General features: G+C 41.6%; 1 protein-coding gene and 1 non-coding gene across 4 annotated transcripts in view; both read left to right on the top strand.

Moving 5' to 3' along the window:
* dusp3a (dual specificity phosphatase 3a) overlaps nt 1–10,875 on the top strand; it is a 15,583-nt gene extending 4,708 nt beyond the window's left edge. The window contains exons 1-4 of one of the 3 annotated variants that reach the window (XM_053861278.1): nt 122–256; nt 335–537; nt 4,727–4,917; nt 7,878–10,875. In XM_053861278.1, the coding sequence (XP_053717253.1) occupies nt 362–537; nt 4,727–4,917; nt 7,878–8,107 (597 nt within the window). In that variant the 5' untranslated portion in view covers nt 122–256; nt 335–361 and the 3' untranslated portion in view covers nt 8,108–10,875. Of the gene's footprint in view, nt 1–121; nt 257–334; nt 538–4,726; nt 4,960–7,877 lie in introns of those variants that run through there. The other 2 variants (XM_053861277.1, XM_053861280.1) reach the window with 2 other exon arrangements.
* On the top strand, nt 37–107 carry trnag-ccc (transfer RNA glycine (anticodon CCC)). The gene has a single exon. It is a non-coding gene; the product is annotated as a tRNA-Gly (tRNA).
* Nucleotides 10,876–22,759: the final 11,884 nt, after the last annotated feature.

Here is a 22,759-nt window from a genome sequence, read left to right as displayed (position 1 = left end):
AGTCCGATAATTTCCCAAGCTCCTCTGGTGCAGACGGCGCCGCTGGTGTAGTGGTAACATGCAAGATTCCCATTCTTGCGCTCCGGGTTCGATTCCCGGGCGGCGCACACTTTTGTCATCCACAGGTTGCATTATTGTGAAAGTTCCGACCGGAAGGCGGGGTGAGAAACATAATTTTGACGTCATCGGTGTACAGTGGAGCTCGTGCCGTTCCTCCAGACACCGTGTAGACGAGACGTCCGCGCGCGCGATTCACGTGCGCAGCTAAAATGCGGTTGCATGGTGTGGAACGGCCAGAAAACCTGACCCTGTCCTTCATTTAACGACACTTTAGTGGAAGAAGAAGGTGAAAACGGGGGAGATGAAGAAGCACCAGAGTCCCACTAAACAGCAGCAGCCGCCGACTGAAGCCCCGGCTCCAGGCGGCGAGGTGACAGTCCAGCAACTCAACGAGCTGCTGTCCAACGGCAGCGGCTTCTACAGCCTCCCGACCCAACACTTCAACGAGGTCTACCCGAGGATCTACATCGGCAACGCGTGAGTCATCACCCGTGACAGCACGACGGTTTAGTTGGCCACGGACAGGTAGGACGAGGTTCCATCGCCTCCATGTCTTTCTGCCGCCCAGACTGTCACCAAGGACGAAGCGACTGCCTGTTGTTGTCAACAAGCACCGACGGGTGCGTGACAGTAACGGTAACGATCACAACAAAATCCGCTCGCCTTCTAATGGAGAGACGATCGATTCATAATACCGAGTCGAGAAGGGACGTGAAGGGCGACACAAAGACTTGATCTCTCTATCACGACTTCAGTTCTGGGTCCATGCCGATCATGTGTAATGCCGCTGTTTCACAATGAAGGGGGACGCGCTTACGTGGATCCTGACTGCTCTGACCAGACTTCTCATCACTGGAGTCAATAGATATTGAAATGTAGCTCACCTGTTGTCATTGGGGGAGGCTGAAGCATTCCCACATAGATAGGACGAGAAATGGGTCAATAGTCCATTGAAAGTGCACTATTGAAAAAGCTTCTCCTGAAGCATGTGATTGTTCGTATTGATAAGAAAAAAATATATATCTCAAGTTTTGGTTTCTAAAAGAATTATTTTGAGATGACAGAGATGATCTGTTTGATGTGGGATTGAAACGTCTACTAGTAAAGATAACGATAGTAGCACTACTATCTTTAAAAAAGTGTCTTAATCAATTAAAACATGCTCTCTTTTACAACACTGTTACAAAGCAATAATAATAATAATAATAATAATAATAATAATAATAATAATAATAATAATAATAATAAAAACATTCCATGAATATTTTTGACAAATTTCTCATAAATGTATGTGTAAAATGTGTTTTTCATTTGACATGTTTTCTGAAGACTGAGGGGGAAAAAAAATCAGGGTTCTCTCCAGCACTTTACCAGCATAGGGGCCCAATACGATTCCACACACACTGGTATTTTCCCAGCCGAGCGTTTTTTTTTAGCTGTCAAGCACTCCCTCAACGTCTGTCGAGCATCCACTTCTCAACCCTCATCATTTGTCAAGGATATTTCATAACACTGAAGGAAATGGTGTGCCATTTATAACCACATGGAACAAAAACCATTGATTGTAACCTGAATGGACTAATAAACAGAACAGTCACATTCATCAAAATGTGAAAGAAAACTGAGCAAAAGGCTTTTGCAGTGTGGTGATAACAGGTCCTCTATGGTTCCAATCCGACTGTCTCCAGTTTGCAGCTGAGAAGTGGTCCGGTGACGCCCCCTGAGGAACTTTGTGCAGCTCTGCAGTCCGTCATGTGCCAGGAGAGGAAGATTTAGAGCTGGACAGAACACAAACACATTACTGTATCTCAGCGCTACAACACAATCAATGGGAATCTGCCAATTTCCTCGGCCAAGTTCCCGAACAAAGAGCTGGCAGTCGTCAGCGTAGCTGCAGTGCCAGACTTTAGAATTCTTCTAAATAGAATAAATCTTAAAGTCATTGCTTTAGATGAGTTTCAAGAAGATCCACCCAGAAGATTCGAAGCGTGTGTACTGTAATGTGATATAACATATGGCCGGGCAGGGCGAGCTGTTATTGATCGACGATTAGAGCCCAAGCCTTGTCCTCCGTTTCCACCACTGGGACCCACTAAACCTTTCTGCTGACGTGTCTTGTTAGCCACGGCCCTTTACAACCTTTATTGTGTTGTTGGCTGACAAAACTGGATCAAACAAAATGCACTGATTTGCAGAATGTAAATGGTTCAGGTCACTAATATATTGAATTATGGGTCAAATGACATCTATGAATGACAGTCTCGTCCTTGAGAAGGTACACTGAAGGTTCTCATTATGGCTGTCCTTGTTTTTTTCAGGCTCATCTCATATTTGTCTTTTAAAAATGTATTTCAGTTTCACTACTCCTAATGGCAAGTTTATAACTACAGACAATTTATTAGACCAAATGGTGACTAAAGAAATCCATATCTATTGCCACAGTCTTCTGCCATGTTTGTGTTGTTAAAGAGCAAAATTAGTCCCGCAATATCAACTTATTTAATAATAACAATTAACTGTAACTACAGCAGTATTGTTTTTTTTTTGTATTAGTTCTGCATTTTAAGTCCTGATTATAAACAAGGGAAAAGTCTTATTAGTGTTTTGAAGTTAGTTGCGGTCAGCACAATAAAAAGTGTCCGTGTGCAGTTCAGGGACAACCTTAAGGTGCTCATGTTTGCTCTGAGGAACGCTTTGGCTCTTACTGAAGTGGCTCTTTAATAATGGATGGAGTGGGACTGCGGATCCCAGGGCGAGCAAGAGGAGGCCAGGACTCGCCAGGTAGACAGGAAAGAAGCCATTGGCTGTGAACTCACTTGAACCTTGATTCTGCGTCCTGAACAAAATGTCTCGCACCACTGAAGCCACTTTACCTTTTATACTCAGCGATGCTAGAACAGTTAAGTGCAGCTCGTACTGTGCTCTCAGGTGTTTACGCACCCGAACCTCGCTTATTTGGGTTGACTGGAGTCCACAGCTTGCAGCCGACACCGAGCAAGAACTCTCTCATCCTTCTGTGGTGCTGCGCTGAAGCAAAAATGCTGCTTTAATAGTCCTAGCTTGCACTTGCCACCTCTGGGGAGCAGACCGGGGTCACCCTGCCTCAACCCTGCAGCCTTCTACTGACACTGAGCAGATATAGCAATAAAACCACGCAGTGCTGTCAGGGAGACACTATTAAAGTGAGATTTATGTGTCTTGCTGTACAGCAAACTCAGGCCTCAATAATATACGTTCCTTTCTTGTTTCGCTTTGCTTTGATCAGCTCTCAGAGATATTGTGGTGAGGGATGCTGTACTGAACTTTATTGCTCTCATGTTCAACAACTGGATGTGGTCAAGTTGGACTAAAAAAGAACAATCACAAATGAAGTTGCAGGTGTGGGCAATTAGCTCCAGAAAGTTGTCTGAAGACTCTTACCAATTGATGAACAGTCTGCTGTTGCTTGCTTCAGCTGAAACCTCATTGGTTAAACTGTGTGTGTTTGACTGGTTGGAACAAAAATCTGCACCATCCTGGCTAAAATGTAAAAATAAATAGTAGTAAAAATCCACATTACGGTTTCCCACAGACATTTATGTCAAAGTGGTGACTGTGGTTGTATCTGTGTATTTATGAAGAGTCACATTCACTCTTAAACAATATATATATTTAGATATAATATATATTATAAATATACAAAGCAGTTCTCTCGTAACCGGTGTAAAACTCTCAAAAGAGGCTTTTGTCAGGCCTCACTTGCCATTTGTCTCACCTTTCTAGCCAAATTCTCAACCACTTGACATTGCTTCTTGCCACCGTCACAACGTGGGGAATAATCGATTCTGGGCAGAAATATTGATATTGAATATTGTCACGGAAAAACACTGTGCGATATATTTGAGCATCGATTTTTTCCCGAGCCCTAATCCCAACCCTTTGTGCATTGCACTGACCAACTCTAGAGCGAGGTTTACATAAAGTTTGAGAGATGCTAGCATCATTTTATATTTACCATGTGTGAATTAAATACACAAATACAATATAATTGGCTTATGGGAACATGTGATATGTATGTATTTTTATGAGTGTTTTATGATGATTTTATCTTGGGGTCGAAATCATAAACAATCTACAATGAAAACACATTATGTTTTTGTTGTTGGAAAACAGTTTCTGATTTATCTGATTCACTAAACAGTTATTTATATAACTATAATTATAACTCTGCTGGATACAACTTTGTTAACATGTAGCGGTATCAGTCAAACCAAAAGTAGGTTTCTGATTGCAGCAACTGGCGTTTAGATGGATTGTGAGTGATATGATTGATATGAAAGCCAAGACATAAAAATGGCTGGCAAGGTCATTAGTAGCTTTTCGGTTCAATAGGACGTACTGCTCTGGCAGCCTCTGATGTTTGCTTCTTTCATCGTTTTTCTTTGTTTGAGTGGCTTGTTGGACGTGGATATAGACAACACTGGTAAAGAGACACCCAGTTGTTCCTTTCAACCTTTAAAAATGTTCAAAAGAGCGTCCCATTGCAAGATCCTGACACTGCTCGGAACTGTCTACCGTGGCACCAAACACAGCCTGCCTGCCTGTTCCAGTGTTGCATTTCAGAGGCTAATGTATTACATAAATGAACAACATACTTGTGCATCAATAACAAATCTTTCCTCTGCAGATTCGTGGCCCAGAACACGATGCGTCTGCAGAAACTAGGTGTGACGCATGTCCTCAACATGGCGGAAGGCACCTCTTTCATGCACGTCAACACCAGCGTTGAGTTCTACGCCGGCACCGGCATCACGTACCACGGCGTCCAGGCCAACGACACGGAGAAGTTCAACCTCAGTGCCTTCTTTGAGGAGGGATGTGAGTTTATCGACAAAGCCCTCGCTCACAACAATGGCAAAGGTCTGTCCTGGTTGTTGGTGTGTCTCTTTGTTTTTATTGTTTTCAACATTTAGAGGTAATAGCTAAGATTTGTACTCAATAGTAAGAAGAGAATGTCTTATAGCAGAGGTACATGAAATATGAAATTGAAATAAAACGTCACTTGATTTCATGTTTCTCATGAAACAGAAGAGGTCAAAGTTCCAGTGTGACCGCACAAACCTAGAGCTAGTAAGATGTAAGCGTGAAGGACAATGTGCCTTTTTCTTTTAAATCACTCAAAAGTGTTCGCTGAATTAGTGAATCGGCTTCAGTCATTTACATTAAATGACCCCACATCATTATCTGAATCTGAAGTAGACTCTCTCTTGAGTCCTGCTCCACATCTCCTTTTCTTATCTGCGTTGCCCTGCTCCATTTATATCTGTGGAATCGCACCTCAGTTATTTAAACTTGTGTTTCTTGTGTCCGTTTCTGTTTTCTTGTCAATGTGCAGAGTGATGTTACTGGCATGTTGCAGTGGTTTCCACAGCCTGTGTTGACTAACTGGGGGATAGAAAGTAGGTAAAGGAGACAGCTTTTTTTAGTAGCCTGGTGTGCAGTATCATCTATGGCACTCTGTGTCCTCCAGCTGCGGGTGTGGAAAAGGTCACTGCCTCAGAAGTGTATAATGAGGATCTGTTGATGTCCCTTGGACCCGGGTGAAGGTCCCTGTGCTGTCAAACCCAAACAGTGTGTATTGCTGAGTTGGCTGTGGTGCATGTGCGTCTATCCAGAATGATTTTAATTGTTCCTTGTGGCTTGGTATTGTCTCACATGATGCTCCTTTGCTGAATACAGAACTGTTTCTGAATTTTATGCCCATCAAGTCGCTTCAACTCCCAATTATTTTTTAAAAGTTTTTACTTAAATTATGTTAGGTTAAAATCTATAAAATGGCTGCCAATGTTACCAACCTAAACACTTCTACAACGCATCCTCAAACAATGAATTTGTGTTTTACTCATTCATGATATCATGAAGTAATCCAATATAAAGCAGTATACATTCTACAGCATCATACTGTCCTGAGTATTGTACTCGTGCTTTACATTTTAAACAGTTGCTACTTGACCCAGAAAACAACAGTACTTAAAGAAAGTGCAGTGAAACAGCACAGTCAGCTGTTTTTGTCTTTAAAGAAAGTCAGCTAAAAGAAATATTAAATTTTGGTGTATAATATCCAGTTGGGATGGAAATCAATAGAGCAGAGAGGAGCGAGAGAGAGAGAGAGAGGGAGAAGGAAAGAAGACGTGACAGCTGTAAGTGGACGACGGATTGTGGGCATAATTGACGCCGTGCGACCTAATGAGTGTAACAAGACGATACAGCCGAATCAGCATTGATCCATGGCAGGAGCAGCGGTTAGGGATTGACCAGCGTGTTTCATTGGCAGATGCAGGGTGTTTTATGGGGGCCAGAGGGGAGAAGCAGGATTGTTCCACAGATGAGAAGACAGTGATGCTCGACGGTGTTCGGCTTCAAAGAAGGCGTGAGGCTGCAGATTTGGTTGAGTTCCACGCTGGACAGTTGGGGAGAAAATGGAAGTGATGGCGGATACACGGCAGCGCTTCACAGATCTGACGTGACAAGAGTTCCCGGCAGAGGTCAAGTGTCTGGCAGAGAAGGTGCTTCGCTCTGCAAATTTAGTCACAGCATATGTTCCGTGCTGCTTCTCATTTTTCTCCCCTGTCTCTGCCTTTGTTCTCCGGTCCCAAAATGAATGGCCCGACTTTGGAGAATCTTCCTTATTATTTTGCATTATTGATGCTCTCCGCTGTTTTCTGCTGCATAAATGCATCATTTTGTTTGCGTGAAGTTAAGACAAATGTTAGTATAGACCACACAGAGGTTTCAAAGGAACGCAAGCGTGAATATCAAATACTTAAAAAAAAGCACATTATTCATGGCTCACAATGTTGATTATGTTGTCAAACAAGGTGAGGTGTTGTTAGTTCAGATAATATTGTGGACCAACTGTGGCACTTCTGATCAGCCCATCATTTTCAAAATGCTCAAAGCAGAAACAATGTTTAAAAGATGTTGAAAAGATGAACCTTTTGCTTTAAGTCTTTTTAGTAAAGCCTGTATCATCTAGATTTCCGTATAATGTTTTCTTATCGTATTGCTTTTGCATTTCATCCTTGTCATCTTGTGTTTGTAGTTTCTCATTTGTGATCATGTTTTTCAATGTCACTGTCACATATTCACATATTGAGCTAAACATTGAGGATTGCCCAGGTTTTCCTGTGGTCCCATGTAAGCATGGTCTGCCCACCACAAGTACGGTTTTCTACCATTACATTGGCGTGAACCACAAGTGTGTCACCATGTGAAATGTTTCTCTGAGCGTCTGTACTTCTAGAAACGTTTGGGGGGTTACACACGCAGGATTTTATAAGTCTTTATAGGTTATTACTATTGTTTTTGTTTTTGTCTGTGAGAGGCACCAAACATGAAGCATAATAATAATCTCAACACAGCACATCATGTAAATCTGTCCCATTGCCAATCGCAAGCTAGACCTCCAAGCCAGAAATATTCGTCATCACATCCGATAAAATGAAAAGGAAATGCAGCGACAACCACAAAACGAAATACACAACACAAAAGTGGATGCGACGACGGTGGCCTTGGGTGTTTATTGTTGTTAAGGGAATAGTCCGCCAGATATCCTATGAACTAAATGGCAGGAGCGACAGAACTGGTTGTGAGTTTCACTCCTCAACATTAAAAGCTACTTTTGGAATATTCTAATGAGAGGTTAGATACTGGAATTGAGAAGTGAAAACATCCATATTATGGCTAAGTGTGTCTCTGGTCTTTACGGTATTAGTCGCACACATTAGAACTGTTGGCTCTGCGCTGACGGAGTGTCATTGTTCTGTCTGTGTCTCCAGGGAAGGTGTACGTCCACTGCAGGGAGGGTTATAGCCGCTCCCCCTCCATGGTCATCGCCTACCTCATGCTGCGACACAAAATGGATGTCCGACTGGCAGTGGCCACAGTGAGACAGAAGAGGGAGATTGGTCCCAACGACGGGTTTCTTCGCCAACTGTGCCAGTTGAATGAGAAGCTGGCGAAGGAGGGCAAGCTGAACGGGGAGGCGGGGAAACTAAAGACCAAATGAGTTGAGCGCCTACAGCCTCCCATCATGCCTTTGAACGGTTTGCTGTCGAAGACTGGCCGCACTCCGACCAAACCAGCATCCATCCGACTCACCGGGGTAAACACTTGCACATACGCAGTCTTTCCACCCACTTTTCATGTGGACGACTCCCCTCACCTGTTCTGCTGCAGGATAATCAATCAGCCTGCTCTGAACCCAAAACACACATCATTCCTTTTTGAATAACAGCGACTTGAGGCATTCCTTCATGTCACAAAAAGTGGAAATTGTAGCCCAAAAATCAAGGCGAGTATAGCACAATCATTCCATAGTTTTCACTGCCCGGAATGTGGTTGAGTTCTTTTCCAATGCCGAAAGTTACGTTTTACGATCATTTGAGGTGATTGATCTGAACATTCCAAGGAGAGTATTTACAGCGTTTTTAATGGCACGCTCCTGTCGTGCTGGCGTCCTCCACTCTTTGGCCTCTAGTTTGACAGTCCGGCCTCAAACCTGACCGAAGCAAAGGTCACACTCATTAAAAATAACAAGCTGCAGCCATTTTCAGCTGACAGTGTAAGGAATGTCGGCCGTGGTTTTTACCCTAAGATGCAATTTTTACTCCGAAGAACACGTCCGGGACTCCGTGTCAGGCTCCTCTTTCCTTATCTGGAAAGAGAAATGTGTCCAATGCCAAACATGATTATATTTATATGATTGATATTTTTATTAACTAAGGGAGAGCGATGATCTCCACTGCTTGTACAATTTGTCATGACACGCCAAGTTCACTCTGGAGCAGTGATAGCGTCCGCTCTCTGATAGCTTGGAACCACTGTATATTCAAGTAAATTATGAAAGGTTGATGTACCGGCTGGACCATGGCTGCCGAGTCTCACCAAGGCTCCTCCTTAGCACTAGGCTTTACTCAAATGAGTCTCTTGAGAAATTGAAAAGAAGAGCTAAAATGTGAAATGGGAAAATTATTGGACTAAATTGATTTCATTTTCAGAAAAAATAAAAATAAAATGGAATTTCTTTTAATGACTTTTATGTCTATGTTGCAAAGGAAAATACAGGCATACAGTACAAATGAAAATTAATCGTACTTGACAATGTTATTTAGTTGTTGTTATGAAATGAAATTAAGCCAGCATGGTGTTGCATAAAGATGCAGTGTTACACTCATCACAAACATTTGTTAACTCTGAGATTCTCATTTTGATTTTCACACGCAATTATCTGTTGTTAGAAAGCTGACAAAGCAAATCTCTTGTTTAATTGTTCTTCTAAAAATATATATAAAAATAAATGAGTTTTATAATCTCTTTATTTTATTAAATTAATTTTCTCAAGATAATAATTTATTCCTGAATAACAATTTGCTAAATCGAAATGGATGCAAATATTGTAAACAGCCTTATAATAAAGACCATTTTAAACAATGGATTAGAATTAAAGTTCAACCGTATTTGCCTAAATGGCATTTTATTTGTCAGTCTGCCAACTGATCCACTGTCACAATATTATCATCCTATTGACACCCCCCAGAATGAGGCAGTTATAATGATACAGAGATGTTTTGGCCTTATACATATGTGAAAACACATTCAGGTGTCACACTAGAGGCCCAGTTCTCGGCAACAGTGCTTCATCTCATCTGCAGCCCAAAACCAAACCTCACTACATCAACACCGGACCCAACATCTTGGCCCATCTCCTCTTTCATCCTCTGTCATTCATATGTATAGCGATACCCCGTCAGATATATAGAATGTACTTACTTCGCCATTATTCAGGCTGTAGTTGTTGCGTATCCAACAGTACTTTCTTTGAGGTAATATTACTGGCAGAATACTGTAAACTCCACCTCAAGTGTTTCTAACGCCGTCAAAGATACAGTGTGTTGGAGTGGGGAGCAGGTGGTCTCACCGCATTAATGGCACTATTTATTCCTCCTTTGATGTATCTGTATACATACGACTATAAACATGTATACTGTATATACATACCTAAGTGTTGACATATATGAATGTATGTGTAGGTGTCGTCAGTGTGTCCCTGTATGTCATATATGTGTGTCATGCTGCTGAATTATTCATGACTGTTTTTCCATCCACATGCACATTAACATCAGCTATGATGTGCATGAGCACCATTGATGCTGGGTCTCACATACTGAGCTTTGACTGAACCCTCAAAACGGCCTCTTTTTTTTGGTGAAATACAAAGCAGCAAGACCCAGGTGGAAGTGCAGTGTTGCATCAAAATGTCTTAATTCTCTGTACCTAGGACTGATCATCTTCACTTCAACCAATTCATGTGGTCATAGTCTCCCGTCTGGACAACTGTAACCCTCTCCTCACTGGCATCCGCAACAAATCTCAGTCACGCCTCCAGCTGGTTCAGAGCTCAGCAGTAAGGCTTCGAACTGGCTCGAGCAGACATAGCTTCTCTGCACTGGCTCCCTGTCCACGTTAGAATGGACTTAAAGATGAACTTTGAACTGGCCCCGACTACATTGTAGAACTGCTGACCCTCTACGAGCCTGCCAGGACCCTCAGATCCTCAGCTGGGTTTCTACTAGTTGTCCCTTAGTCAAAACTGTGACAGAGCCTTTTCTGTCAGGGCTTCTCCACTCTGGATCAGTCTGCCAGAGGAGAACTAAAACACAACGTGCACCGCCACCTTTAAGATTCTGCATTTTCATTAGTTCTTCGTTCCTTTTCTGAGTTCTAATTCACTGAGGGGCCAATTCTCAGTACTTTACAATATATATATATATATATATATATATATATATATATATATATATATATATATATATATATATATATATATATATATACAGTTGCTATTGGTGGCTTCTCCACTAGATGCTGCTATTTCATTTTCTCAGTCCCTACTACCAGGAATTTATTGTAATTTTGGCTTACTCCAATATTTATTAATTTTCCATTTGAAGTTTTAAAATGTAGTGGAAAATGGCTGCTTGACATTTTTTCTACAATCTACCCAACATTTATTCCATTTGTTTTAAGAGCCAACACTAATACTTTCATTCTAATTTAATTTGCAAAGTCCACAGTGACTTTAAACTACTGAGTTGAGAGGGGAAACCATGCTGAGAACTCATTTGTATCTGATGTTGTGTATGTCTTTTTTATTTGGGAAACAACATTACCATGTGACCTTAAGTCTTTGAATGGATTGTTTGTTGAAAATTCTTTATGACAAAACAAGAATCTCCAGGAAAACCTTAAACAGATTCTAAGAAATTGTTACGCCTCAAATCCAATGAAATTTAGCTTTAACCTTGGACATCCCTCCCCTCCATCCATGCCTGCATTCAGCCTCCAGCTTGATCGACATCAACACGCATCACAAAGGAACACTGTCGCTTGCCGTCCTGCTGTGCTGCACAATGTCATTGTTGAATGATTTGACTTGGGATTTATTCATAACAATCCTGCCTAGTGTGAATCTCTGTCGTGTGAATATAAAGTGATTTGTTTACCAGCATATAATCCAGTTTGCATATGTATAATCCAGAATGTCAAATGTGAGATGCCATAAATGGAAACACACACACACACACACGTACACGTATTTGCTTTGCATTTATTTCAAATATATATATATATATATATAGAATATATATTTGAAGTTAGTTCTTTCCCCTATTGGCTTATATAACAGCAATGATTGTTTGTGGCTGGTGGAGTTCTTCTTTCTTTGCATATGTGTGTATACTGCGTTTAATTTTCTTCCCAAGGACATTGTGTAATTTTTCGTAAATGTTTGTTTGCTTTGGGTGCAAGACTTTATTTATTTTAGAGTAATCTTGTCAATAAATGCATATATTTATTTATACTGAACTTAAGAATTTCACATTGTTTTGTAGCCGGTGGCCCTGTTTGCTGTCCACGGTCAGCTGTAAAGAGAGCTTCATGATGTTGTCATCCATGATCCATGCTGGGTTTTAAGGGGAGTACTACCATGTTTAACCTCCTTAGATCTGTGCCAGATGGTAATGAGTCTCGTTCATTACACACGTCACCTTCACTGAGAGTCCGGTACCATTGGGTTGCAAATGGTTTCCTGTGATCCCCTCTGGACCACAGCCTCTGGTGAGTTCTTGTGGTCAGAGAGACCAGAACCTATTTGATGAGGCAGTGGAAAGTCATGTGTGAAGCAATAACCTGTTGAAATTCACTTGTCGAGGACAAATACCTTCTGGCTCAGATGGAGTTCCTCTTTTCCAAGTCCTTCGAATGTTTGTGATTCAGTTTCTTGTTCAATATCCATGTCTGTGCCGTCGCCGCTGACTTTCACGTCTGTATTGACTCAGCACCCAAAGCCTTACAGTTATGGAACAACTTTTTTCAGTTTGTGTACGCCACTTCACGCAGTCTGTCTAAAAAGGGGACGCTTTTCTTGAACAGAGGGAGACATCGCTGAAGTGCACTTGATTTCACATCTTGTTTTCGTACCTTGGAGACGTTTCTTATGTTTCAGAAATAAATGGCTGAGGTAACTGTCTGCTCTCCTTCTTCTGATTCTTCAAACAGAAGGTAAAACAGATGTCCAGGGTGTTGGGGTCGCTCCAAGATCACACTGGGGAAGAGAAGAGATGCAGAACAAAGTTTTAAAATTTGGACCAAAGATATCAGAAGATATGAAACTGAATCAGCCAATAGAATTGGAAGACAATTGAACTGTTGTTGTGCCACAGAGTTATGAATACAGTCTGTTGCCCGTGGGACCGGAGACATGTAAAAGTATCTTACCATCCAGCAAAAAGTATAAAGAGTCTTCCTGCGGCTCAGACGGAATGTTTTCAAAGCTCTCCAGACCATAAGAATGTGCAGCAAGGCACATCACCGTGAGGCTACTTTTAAAGATCCTTCTGGAATACTGTGCATCAGCAGAAGTCTGACATGCACATATAAGTAATAAAGTCCTTGTGTCTGCTAGTAAAGTAGGCTCTGCAAGTGACCACAAAATGCAAAGATGGTTTTGAAATATTTCATTGTGTGAGTGTTTGTGTGTGTTTTGTTTTGCCTGATGGACAAAAATATTGTTGGGTAAAATAACATCAAATATAGATTAAACACACTTGATAAGTAGCATGGTTTTTGGCTGCAACTGCGCCATATGGCCACTAGATGGACACAAGCCCCTTTAAAGTATCGATGTAGACATCAACCCCTAAGATGAAAGTGAGAAAGAGGACAGCAAGAGAGGGAATGATACTTCAGGGACAGACTTGGACACAATTGTCCAAATCCTGATGCAAATGCTCTTTTATGTTTCGCACGACTTTTACGGGAAATCTGCTGAAGTGTCCGGTGGGGTTTGTGTGAAAGCGCTGACTGACCACAGTCTCTGTTACCTTCGACAGAGTTTCTGAGGTTGCAATTACTCCAGAGCAGCTGCAGGATCTCTCAGGGGCCACCGAGAGCCGGGCCTGGTGCTCTGGATGGAGTCAAATGGTACTTTTGAGTGGCTGCTCTTCATCTAGGCAATGGGGTAAATGTTATTCAAAATAAATCAGAATGATCTTTTAAACATCGAGATTTAAAAGCACGGAGGACAAACTATGATACACCAAATATATATATATATATATATATATATATATATATATATATATATATATATATATATATATATATATATATATACATCATATCACAGGGTTCTGAGGGGCTGGATTCCTTCCCAGTGAGTTGGAAAGCCAAGAAGACCCTGGACTGGTCATCAGTCCATCACAGTCCGTCACTCATGCTCTTGACTACATACAGTTTTGTTATCACTTAACATCCCTACCTGTGAGGGGAAGCAGAGAGCTGCTGGAAAGTCACTCAAGCCGCACATCCACTCAGGAAGTACTACTCCCGAAACACCTCTCACAAAGAAGCCTTATCACCAAACCTTCTTGAGAAATATGTCAAAAGTGGTCGCATCTTAAGTGACATGGTGAGATGAGCGAAACACCTGAATGCGACACTTGCTGGATTCCTTCCCTTGAGTGATTCCAGCCACTTTATAGAGGCAGTCTCCTCAGCGGGACAGGAAGCAGAAGGTGTCCCTGGGCAGACAGCTTCCTGCATTGTTGACAGCATAGTCACATGCGCTCATGGCGCTTTCACAAACAAATAAAAGCAGTTTCCATGAATCATCGTCGGCGCAAATGAACTCACTCACTCTTCTGCCTGAACTTAAGGCAGGTTTGATTCTTCTTTCACTGGTGAGAAAACAGGATGTCCAATCAGTCTGTTTTCTTAAATGAGCCAGGATCAGCCTTTCACTCCCAGATTCCGTCTAATGATGTTGTCTATCCCGTTTGAAAGCACTTTTACAACCACTTGACTCATTTATCTGATTTCCCACAGGCTTTATGAAGTCCAAAGTCGCTTCCATTTCTCTTGTTCAGCCATATGTTTGGGTTGATCAGACTACTTAGAGCGCTTAAATAAACTAGCTCGTAACTCTCCGCAGCTTTCTCACAGGCGGGCCACTCGCCTTTCATCTCTGTCCTCCTTTTTAATGGCTTTATGAAATAGAAAGCATATGATGCTCTCAGAATACATGGACGTGGTGGGAAGAGGAGGAATAACATCTGCGCTGCAGCGCTAATTATTAGGAAATATCAAGAGTGGAAGGAGAACATGTTTGTCGGAGTTGTCAGAAGTGGGTCCAAGGTCTTGTTCCTCTGGTGTTTCATCTCCCTTTGCTTGTCTGCCTTTAACAGCGGTGGTAATGTGGCACCTGTTGATGCAGTGTTTACACGTCAGACCCACACACAGCCATGATGGATGACAAGAGTTGGTCACCAATATTCAGGGCAAATCATTCCAGGTCTTTGATACCTCTGTTATGTTGTTAACAGGAGCGACAGTCAGAGAGATCTAGCAGCCGGGGGAAGTTGTTGAAACAGGCCTGTGAAATGAATCCAGCACTAGCAACAACTTTAATCGAAAATATCTGTGGATTTCCATCGTGAGTTTTTAGCCCTCAGCCAGCATCACAAGAGAAGTGGGGAAATACAAAGAGAGATCCGTCAAATACAACAGTATCCTGTATTAGCAAGGAATGGTAAAATAAAATAAATAAAGAACAAAATTCAACAAAACTGAATAAAGTGACTAACAAACAGGTGAGGTGCCCCACGCAATATTATTTTCAGAAAAGCATCAGCATCACAGTTATAGTAAAGCTTTCTTGCTACACCCTGATGTTCTCCAGAACTTTTTCCAGGATCGCATGCTCAAAAATAGCTTGTGGACCTGAGGTTGTGGCCTAGTCATGGTTTATCACCAGAGATTAAGGCCTTGGAAAAGAGGAGGCAAAGGACAGACAGAACAAACTGAACAGAATGTTGACAGTACTACAGTTCTCTTCATCAAATCACTCGCAGTAAGAAAGATGTGGGGCACAGCATATGACCCCGACTGCACAACTGACCGATGCAAGAGTGTGCCACCTCTGGAGGACACAGTCGAGGCCTCGTGCTACAAAAGTCAAACCTGATATAGATACCATGTAACGGCAATAATTGAGTCAAACAGTGATTTTGGATGCAGCGAACACTGGGACGTGAGCTGCACTATAAACAGAAGCAATGAGTTATTGGACACATTTTTATGAGGTTGACATAGAACATATTTTGATCGGAATCCATCATTTCTGAACTCCCACCTCAGGCAATCTCTTGAGTTGTTGTTACAACCGCAATATTTTAAAAATAAAACCACGTCCAAGCCAATGCTTCAAACCCACAGAGTCTCCCAGGCCTTATAAGGTCCGCTCACAAAGTCAGGGGGCTTGTCAGCGTTTGATGCTCATGCTAACAGTAGCGCAGTCCAGAATAAAGGTCCACGAAGCTCCACTGTCTCATGGAGTTGCTCAGTGTGTGGGCAGGAGATGCACTGTAAAGTGCTGCAGGTGCGTACAACAACAACCAGATCTCACCTCATGCTTCTGATTATAATTAGCCAGAATTGGATGAACACAGAAAACTATTTTTACATGCTTGTTATGGCGTTTTAATAACCTTGTAAAAATAACTGTTGACAAATCAGCCGCGTCAAGCCTGTCATGTAGCAGATGGTCTTTAAAAGTTCATGCTGGAATGCAAACGATTCCGTTTTCCGTTTTATTTTCCGTCAGGAACCTGCTGTAGATTGGCACTGGATCTCCTCTCACACAGTATTTACATTCTCAACCCTCTCAATCATCTAGTTGGCTGGGAGATTGCTGTTTTTTGTGTGTTTTACTGGCATCCCTGCTTATCAACAGCGGTGAGTGCTTGTAAATGTTGGATGCGAGACCTGGCTCCTTTGTAACAGACTGTGGGCCAAGTTATTTGTTGTCAAGAGATTTCTCTCCCTCTAGTTACAACGCATTACCACATCAGTTTTCACAGCGATGAAGACATTAGAGGAACTATTCAGGTATCTGGGGCTTCATTTGCTTCACAATGTCCTGGCAGGGTGTCCCTTCCTAAACAGGCAGGCCAGGGCAACATCTTCAGTCATGAGCGTGTTGTATCAGTCTGACACTCTGGCAACAGGCTAAGGATGTACTTGCATTAAGTGGGTACCATTTCTAAGGAACAAAATCTTCCTTAACCCTTGGTTTTGAGGGCTGAGGTTGAGGGCTAAACATTGAGGAGTGAGGTTGAGAATTAAGGAAGGAACTGGAATTCACCCTATGTCTGTTGCTCATCCTGGTTCATGGTCGATAAAAGTGAAACCGAATCCAACATGGAATTGGGTTGGGTGTCTCAGTGCAGTACGGTTGGAAGGTGATTTCAACTACAGCTATAACGCTTCACTGCAGTGAGGACGTTGACCCAATACACATATACATTTTTACAAATGAGTTGCAATTCAACTCCATGGAGTTTCAGACACAGACATCCATTTCGCTTTGTACTCCTCCTACAGTGGATACATCCAAGTCATTGAGCCAACAACAGCATACACACAATGAGCAGGGGTCCTTATGATAAGCGTGGGTTGATCTTAAGCCATGGCTGATGAAAGCAGCCTTGACCACCGCCCATAGGTCATGAACTTGTTGTAACTGAAAGTGAAACGTTCCATCTGTTGTAAGTACTCGATAAGGACTGTAGATGAGGAAACATCTGACATAGAGGACAGTTGAAAAAAATAGTGAGAAACGGGAACTATCTTACGAAGCTTTTTGGACGCATGGAACGCACCTGATCTTGAGACCGAGACCTATATACATGAAACCCCAACCATCACGAAGTTACTTCATTTAACAAGCAGGACAAGCTTTTTGGCTCAGGTTTTTCATTTATTCATTTTCATTCATCCTCTCCTCTTCCCCGTCCAACCCTGACATTTCCAACAAATTCCAATTAGAATGAAGGGCGCAGACTTCAGAGCAGAGATGTGGGACTCGAGCCTGACTTAATCCACCAGATCAGGCACTTGTGTCTTGCATGCAGTGACTTAACAAATTATTTCTTTCTTCATTATTGACAGAATTATGAAAAACATATTCTGCATTTTTTTATGTATAGATGTGAGCCAACCTGGCAACCTGAATGTATGGTCATGTGACACACATCAGTCTCGTACACCTTGATGCACTAACCCACACGGTATTCTCACTTCTACATAAGTCCAAAGTACAAGGCCTAATTCATATTTTATTTACATTTTTCCTCAATCTGACCTCCCTACTGAGCTTGTTTTCTTGAGAAGTATTCAAGGCAGTGAAAGGGTGGAGGAATCTTCTGTAGATAACAACTTAACCTAATCATTTGTTTCCTTTTTAAGTACAGTTCTTTAACAGTCCCCAGAAGACACTGCACTGGTGGTAAACCCTGTGATAAGATGCACAAGGTGGTTAGCGAGTGCCTCACATCAGCCTGCGGTCCAGTCGAAGTTCCCACCCTTCAATCAACTTGGCTATTTTCAACCGTGAATTTTGTTTTGTTTTTTTTTGAGATCATGAAAATAGCTGGAACGTCTGGAGACCTTTTTTTATCGGTCTTATCTTAAAGGCTAGTCCTTCAGATTGAAAGATAGAATGCATCACATTTGAATGGGGTTGTGCCTTGAGTCCTCAGTGAACCTTCAGTGACCTGGCTTGCACATGAAAAATAACAAGGACCAGTGTTGAAACTAAGATAAGAGAAGCTGATCAATGTCCAGTTAGTTAATCCATGTTTTGGTGTCGTACTTGCTGACTGGCCAGATCCTTTTTGAAGAGTTATCCAGAAGCCATTTGTCTGGAACCAGATGAATAATGATTTTTCAACAGTTGGAAGGGCTGAGATGAAATGTGTATTGATCCCACTCACGGTGTGTGAGAAGCGCCTCTGTCAGTCAGGAAACGCTTCCAAATGTGTCTCAGGTCATTGCACAACAGTTGCTCAAGATCACAGTTCTGTTTGTAGTCACAGCACATTCCTTGGATCCTCTGTGAGATGCAGAAATAATGACACCAATCAAACTGTTGCAACAATAACACAGTTGTTACTGATTGTCTGTAAGTCAAATCGAATTTATTAGCACTGAACAAATATCTTTTTTAAACAAAGAAAGAGCAATGACTCTTTCTCAGCACTGCTTCAAAACTTATCATTGATGCAGGGCGCCACCTAAACCAGAGCTGGTGAACCTGTGTTGTGAAGCTCAGCCAGAGATTCCAAATGTCAGGTTGCTATCAACATGCAAGTCGCGAGATGGAGTGCAAAGCTCTCTAGTCGTCTGCCAACTCCCAGAAGTGTGTGATCATCATTACGCCCTATTACGTGTTTCCATGTGTCTGGAGTGATCTGCGGTGTTAGCAAGATGAAATGTCACCTCCACATATACTGGAGTTTGCTTCGCTGACTCAGCTTCACAGCTGGTTCCCTACAGAACTCATGACATAGTTAGAAATGACGTTACAAATGTTTGTTCACGTAACCTAAACTTATGGGAAGGATGATGGCTGCACTGTAAACACAGCCTCCAACGTAACTTCTAAACTGTGGCTCACTATTGTCTTGAAAGATGGAGGAGTTTGTTTTTGCTGCGAGGGAGGGGAACAAGTATTTGCCTTTCCTAAATGGCATGCAATGAAGACTCCATGGATTAGGTTTGTTTTTCAAGACAGTTTTGACAGTTTCACAGACATCGACAACAGGCTTTGCTAGAACCCACTCATGCTCTACTAAGGAACCTTTTCAGAGACTTCTGATTCTGATGGATATCTTTTACATCTGTCAGAATCTGTGAATCCATCTTGACTGCAGCTGGTGTCCTATAAGCTAATATTATTCTGTGGTGTGAACTTGATGGTGTCCAGTGTGAGGACAAACGTATGGAGGAAGAGGAGGAAGAGAACATCTCCACATATAAACAGTTTGTGTGACATCACATGGTACACAAACTGATGTAGTGAAATGCAACAGCTAATATCTTGCCAAAATGACACCTGAGACAGTTTCGTTTTTATCAACACTCTAGTTCATTCAAGCAGCTCTCAGTGTTTTAGGATTATTTATTTACGATCAGTTGAAACTGGAACAAACTCACAGTCCTTGTCACTATTTCAATATAAACTGGAGTGTTTTGGGTGAAGTGATCATTTCTCAAACTTGATATGAATTTTAAGCAAATATTTACAATTTTTGTTTTCTATGCAAAGCTACTCTATTAGTGTGTGAGATTTAATTTCAAAGAGGATAAAATGGACGATAGGCCAAGTGGACAGACCATTAGAATACTGCAAAAGGCAGATTGCTAAGCATATGTAACCGAATTGTCTGCTAAAGCAAGCTAGTTACCTGAAGTTACCTGAGCTAGTAAGAGATAAACAGTGCTGGTCATGTTTAGTGCCAGATGTGGACGGCTCGCGGATCATCAACAAAGAGTGTTTCAACTAACTCCTGATGAGGAGGAGCAGAGAAGAAGAGAGGACTTCAACCAACCATATGCTGGAACCACACTGAGACCAATGTACACTGTAGTAGTAGGAGAGAAAATGCGGAACTCACTGATGAAGGAAATGAAAAACATGCACAACATGAAGGTTTTCCAGAAAATGACTCTGACACAGAAGCTGCTAGATCACTCTGAAGACTAGCACTCAGAAGTAACTGAAGGTTAGCAACGCAAAGGACTGGTCAGAACACAAAACTGACAAACAGTTACACAATGACAACTCCACGAAACTGACTGACAGTAACACACACATCTCTATCGTTGTGGGGACTCATTGCCATAGTTCTTGCCCCAGCCTCTCACCCTACACCTAACCATGCAAAACACACGGCTAACCTTAACCAGGACTCTGAACCAAACTGAAACCTAATTATAATGACCCAGTTATCTTGATGTTTTCATCCTCAAACTGAAGCTTGGACTTGTGGTGACTGGTAAAAAATTCCCTGCAAAGCAAAACACCCCCATAAGTTGGTGTCTGTCCAAGAATTAACTATACATGGACACAAACACAAAAGGAAACTTTAACACAGACACATTTTCACATGCAGTTACAGACAACATCTGCAATGCGTGCTGGTCCTGATCCGAGCTGGTCTTTGATCAGAAGTGAGAAACTAATGCAAGTTCCTCCCTCTTCTATTATACTGTAAATACAATGTTTTGGTAGGTAATCTTCCACTCCACTCCAGTCTCTTAAATGAGTGAATGAGAAGAATGGCCATCGGAAAGCAACACGTACATTTGAGCTCTTTTGGCGTAGAGAGATTCTTTACATCAGGTTTGTTACTAAAAATGAAAATCTGTACAAACCGTTATGCGTTGAACTTGCACAATTTGAAACCAGTAATTTTGCATGCATATTTAATTTTTATTTTTTAAATTCTTAACTGTGTGCTGGGAGGACTGCAATATCATTTATACTGGATGTCCAACATTCAGTATTCATGACAATAAAGTTTCATCCATGACTGTCCAAAATCTTTTCCAGTATACCAGGTTTTTGTAAAAGAGAAATCGGCAACAAAACTCCACATCAAAACTGAAAACAATGTCTTGTTTACATTCCAGCTCAAATGAATGGGAGCGCTGCAGCTTATCAACCCTACTTCATTTAATTTGCTCTGTCACAGTGAATAAATCCATCGGCTTTTGAAGTCATCAGAAAGTCATTTGTATAAGACACCAATGATTGAGATGACAGATTTGTAGCCTTTATATCATTAATGCATTTGATTATTCAAAGCCAGAAAGAATGTGGGTTGGTTGATTCTTTTTACCCAACACTGTGCATACTTCTGATTTATAAAGGTCGGATGCTTGAATGACTTGTCATCGAATGTGAAACATCTGTCTTTCTGAGCTTATTTAAATTAAAACCTTGTGGTGTTTTGATATCTACATTAGTAACATCATCTCTGGCTTTAGTTTGCACTGTCTGCACCTCCGAGTTCTTCTTGTTCGAAAGCTATTCCCATTTTCCGTTACAGTACATTAAATGGGGCAGGTACTACGCTCCTTTGTCGATCCCTGAGAGCATTAACATTGAAGGGGAGCGTTTTCATATGTTGAATGAGGGATTGAAATGTACTCTTTTTTTGTTACTTTTATTCTATTAATAGGATGACACAACTACTCCTGTTTTATTAAGGGATGCACGATACTGGATATATACTCATAGAATGGCGATGCAGATACCTTGAAAACAATATCACGGTGGATCAAAAGCCAATAAAGTGATTTAAAAAACCCGCAATTTGGAGCGGATTTATGGGCGACAGGGCAAACCTACTATTTCAGTGAGCACCACTAAAGAATCTGGGACAAAACGATGAAACGAAGCACCATAAACATTCATCGAGCAGAAAATATGAAAATAAAGTGTACATTTGTCGCTAGAAATGTGATCAAAACTCAACAAAAACATTTAATTGTTTTAAAATCTCACAATTTAGAGCAAAAATAGAACGGATGTCCGCCATGTTTTATGTTCAGACAGGAGAGAAAGCTGTCAGTCACGTGACCAAAGGAGCGCCCTTCACTAAACCATTGAGAAATTAAACGTACCTGGGATACGTTCAAATTCGTCAAACCAACGTTTTTTCCAAGTGGACAAAACTGGGTTGCACTTTATGGCAGTCCACAGTTTTTGTAAAATCCATGTACTTCATGCACAAGAAAAACATTCTGAGGAATGTTGTTCAAATAATGGAAAAATAAAAGAAAATGTTGGAGGTTCTGTTCCACTGCTGCTCGGCCGTGGAACATCAGGAGGGAGGTTTGCTGTTTATATCCAGTTGGTCCGTGGGAAGAACTGTTGAGGAGCCGAGCGGAGCGGACCCCGAATGCTTGGATGAGTGATTCACAAGTGGACAACAACACGTCCGAGAGCCAATTCAATATATTTGACAAACATACAATAAAATTAAAACAATCGAAAAAGAGTCCAAACAGAAAGCTCCACCGAACCGGGAGATCAAATACAGTGGAAAGTGCAAAGGGAGAGTGTCACTGAACTGGGAGATCAACAAACATAAATCTAAAAATTGAAACACATGATGGTCAGAAACAACTCACAAAAACAAATGAAAGCGCAAGCGTCAAAACGTACTCGGGAAACAGGAAACACACGGTGATCAGAAACAAACTAATACAAAATAAATAATAAGGGATAAGCAAGAGATCAGACACACGGAAG

This window comes from Synchiropus splendidus, chromosome 1, assembly GCF_027744825.2.
Source record: "Synchiropus splendidus isolate RoL2022-P1 chromosome 1, RoL_Sspl_1.0, whole genome shotgun sequence".
NCBI lineage: Eukaryota > Metazoa > Chordata > Actinopteri > Syngnathiformes > Callionymidae > Synchiropus > Synchiropus splendidus.
The sequence above is the reverse complement of the archived record's forward strand: the minus strand, read 5'-3'. Positions and strand labels throughout refer to the sequence as shown.